Here is a 3509-nt window from a genome sequence, read left to right on the forward strand (position 1 = left end):
AAAGCTGACGCTGACTATATTTAACAAGTGATGTAATTGCTCTGCGTTACGTCAAAAGCAACCCAAGCCGAGCGCTCCGAACACCCTGCGGGGCAGCGCAGCCAATCCCCAGCACGGGATTCAGAATGTTCGCTGACGTCAGGGGAAAGTAGGAGCCTATTGGTCAGCTTGTCGGCGTGCCGCTTGTACGGCCTTATGAAAAGTCGAGCTCCCGCCTGCTCCAGTAAAAGTGACGTGAGTGGCAGCCAATGAAATATTAAGTAAACGCCCCTCTCCTAATCAGGCGGTGGAGTGGGGCGTGATTACTGTGTTTAGGTGTCCTATTGGCTGCCGCGGGTTTGTGACGTGTATCCGGTTCGCTGTATGTGAAAGCCCGCAGTCTCTCCGCCATCTTTATTGTCTCCCCAGTCTCGTAGAGCAGAGAATAGGGAGGGGACCCGAGTTGGGTCACGCACACACCGCGCGGGCCGGACGGGACCTGCAGCTTCCGCTCTGACCATGACACCCAGAGCTGCCCGGGAAACAGCCTGCCAGTAACGAGCTTCTCCACACACACACCCCCCTCCCGTTCACCACTGTTATCTACCATCGTCTCAGGCGGCCGACCGCACAGTCATGTCGTCCGCTCGCTTCGACTCGTCGGATCGCTCGAGCTGGTACTTCGGCCCGGTCTCCCGGCACGAGGCTCAGTCGCGGCTGCAGGGCCAGCGGCACGGGGTCTTTCTGGTGCGAGACTCGTCCACCTGCCCCGGGGATCACGTGCTTTCCGTGTCCGAGAACTCGCGGGTGTCCCACTACATCATCAACTCCCTGCCCGGCCGCCGCTACAAGATCGGAGACCAGGAGTTCGACAATCTACCGGCACTGCTAGACTTCTACAAGATCCATTATCTGGACAGTCAGCAGTGTGCCTGGATCAGGGCCCCATAGACACCCTCACAGCTGGACTGGGTTCAGGTTCCCTGAGTGTCAGCAGTGTGCCTGGATCAGGGGCCCATAGCAGGCACCCACACAGCTGGACTGGGATCAGGGTTCCTGAGTGTCAGCAGTGTGCCAGGAGCAGGGGCCCATAGCAGACACCCCCACACCTGGACTGGGATCAGGGTTCCTGAGTGTCAGCAGTGTGCCAGGAGCAGGGTCCCATAGCAGACACCCTCACAGCTGGACTGGGATCAGGGTTCTTCAGTGTCAGCAGTGTGCCAGGAGCAGGGGCCCATAGCAGACACCCCCACACCTGGACTGGGATCAGGGTTCCTGAGTGTCAGCAGTGTGCCAGGAGCAGGGGCCCATAGCAGACACCCCCACACCTGGACTGGGATCAGGGTTCCTGAGTGTCAGCAGTGTGCCATTTACAGGGGCTCATAACCAGCCAATTCAGGTTTCAGTTGTAAAGTGACCTTTGCACATGACTGGTGCACTTTAGACTGCTTGTTGCGTGGAGTGTAGTTCTAATGTTATAACATTCCTATAGGAGAACTATAATCAGTGTTTGGCTAGTCTGAGGCTGCCTGTGCTCCAGGCCAATGATATACTAATGTACTATCTTGCTTGCAGGTATGACAGTATGCAGGATCTGCCTATGTTGTAGCGTGAATATAGAAACAATGTGGGGAAAATGCAGCAATACAAAATGGGAAAATATGTAACTAAAATACATAAATAAAACACCCCCAAGGATCCCAACACATTCTCCTAGGTTGGGCACAGGGAAATCTGATAATTCCCAGACATGTCACCTAGCTGAGCATGTTGGGATGTCCATATTTTTGTCATTTTTCTCTCAAAGTTTTGCTCTTTTATGGCTTTGTTTTGCAATTGGTCTGGGAGCTGCAGCAGAAGTAGGTGGTCTGCTTTATTTGGGCCCTTTTCTAAAGACGAGCTGATAGTGTACAGGATTTATGGGTGAAATCTATTGGGTGCAGTGGACAACGTTTTTTCTTTCATTGAAAAGATCAGTTGCGTTTTGTGAAGTAGATTCGCCATGAAGTGATATGACAAGCAATGCTTACCCTATGTCCCTTGACTCCTAACTATTGGTAGGAGCTGTCATTCCTGAGCATTGATGTAGCCAGCCTGAGAGACACATCTCTGTCATCAGCTTGATGGTTCTTGTTTGTGTCAATTAATTCCTTGCTTTTGTTTAGGAACACAAAACAAGTTGCTGATGCAGAGTTAGCTGCTTTCAGATTCCTGGCCAGCCTCGGTGCTATTAGTGCTGATTTCTCACTACTGTGGATGTTACTAGTTAGTGCCTCAGCTTAAACAAATCAATAGTGTCTGGAATATTTAATACGCTATAACAAAAGTCTTTGGCACAGAAGCAGTTTTTGTGTTTTTCATCTCTGATCCCAGCGTGTATATTGCAGCACCTTTATTAAGATTGATGCCTACACTTGACAGCCCCTTCTTTTTCTGTGTTTAATAGCTTCAGCTCAATAGCTTTCTCTCTGTTTGAGCTTGTGTAGAATGTTTATGAAAGGTATAATGAGTTGAGAGCAATATTTGTACAAGTCTCTTCTACAAATCTTGTGACCGTCTTGTTTTCTTTGGCAACTTGATGTGTTCTGCTGAATGCAGTCCTTCAGTGATCTATACTCTGCTTTCCGTGGTGACCACTGCATTGCATCATATTTGGCAGCTCAGCAAACTGTCAAGGTATACAGAGTTTTAGGGTAACAAACGGAGTCTAGAGGACAGTTGGCTTTTGTAGGAAGCTGGTATGTTAAGGCATTGTTAATCTGATAATCAAATTACTTGCTGCTTTATATACGTTGCCATTTGCTAAGCTTATTTACTAAATGCGATTTACTAGGTCTTGATTCATAATACAGGCACTTGTCTGGGATTAAAATCTTAGTCGGCATGAAACTTGCATAACTGTGGTCCCTTTATCTTACTAAAATACCTCCTGAATGCTTAACTTTTTACAAGTGTCTATGGTCCTGGTCATATTTTTGTGTCTGAATAGTCATATCCTCTTGAGATCCCCAGTTCCCCTGACATACACTATTTGGATCATGTTGGGCAATATCCCTTAGTGAACAGCTATTTAAAAAAAGTGAATATTTTCCCATAAAAGTGCCCCAAAGTTACATGATGCAAACCGTTCTGACCCATACACGGTAAGATAGTTGCTGGAAATGTTCTTATTTTGCAACTGTCTTATCCTTTGGTTGGTCAACCTGATGACCATGGCTAACATTTTTAGCATGTGCTCAGTTTACAAACCTTTTTTTTTTAAATTTCATTCATAGTACTTGTCCTACAGCTGTCTACATGTTCGTTCTTAGGGCACCATATTGCTTGATGTCAACTTGTATATACTTAAAGGAGAACTATGAGGTGAGTGAAAATCACTCAGCCTCATAGTTCGAGCCGACCTGTGACAATGAAGCTGTCTCGCATCGGCTCAATAGATCGAGAAGTGAGATCATCTATCTGCAGGGAGCAGTGACTGTCGGCCGCCGCTCCCCACAGGGATACACACACCCCCCTCCATTCCCCCCCCA

At 48.0% G+C, this 3509-nt stretch overlaps 1 protein-coding gene across 2 annotated transcripts in view; it reads left to right on the plus strand.

Annotated features, from left to right (window-relative positions):
• The first annotated feature begins 524 nt into the window (after nucleotides 1-524).
• CRKL (CRK like proto-oncogene, adaptor protein) overlaps nucleotides 525-3509 on the plus strand; it is a 9557-nt gene continuing 6572 nt past the window's right edge. The window contains exon 1 of one of the 2 annotated variants that reach the window (XM_018574232.1): nucleotides 525-905. In XM_018574232.1, coding sequence (XP_018429734.1) covers nucleotides 616-905 — 290 coding nt within the window. In that variant the 5' untranslated portion in view covers nucleotides 525-615. The remainder of the gene's footprint in view (nucleotides 906-3509) is intronic. The other variant, XM_018574233.1, reaches the window with a different exon arrangement.

This window comes from Nanorana parkeri, unplaced genomic scaffold (genome assembly GCF_000935625.1).
Source record: "Nanorana parkeri isolate BGI_ZX_2015 unplaced genomic scaffold, ASM93562v1 scaffold2831, whole genome shotgun sequence".
In the NCBI taxonomy this organism is placed as follows: Eukaryota; Metazoa; Chordata; class Amphibia; order Anura; family Dicroglossidae; genus Nanorana; species Nanorana parkeri.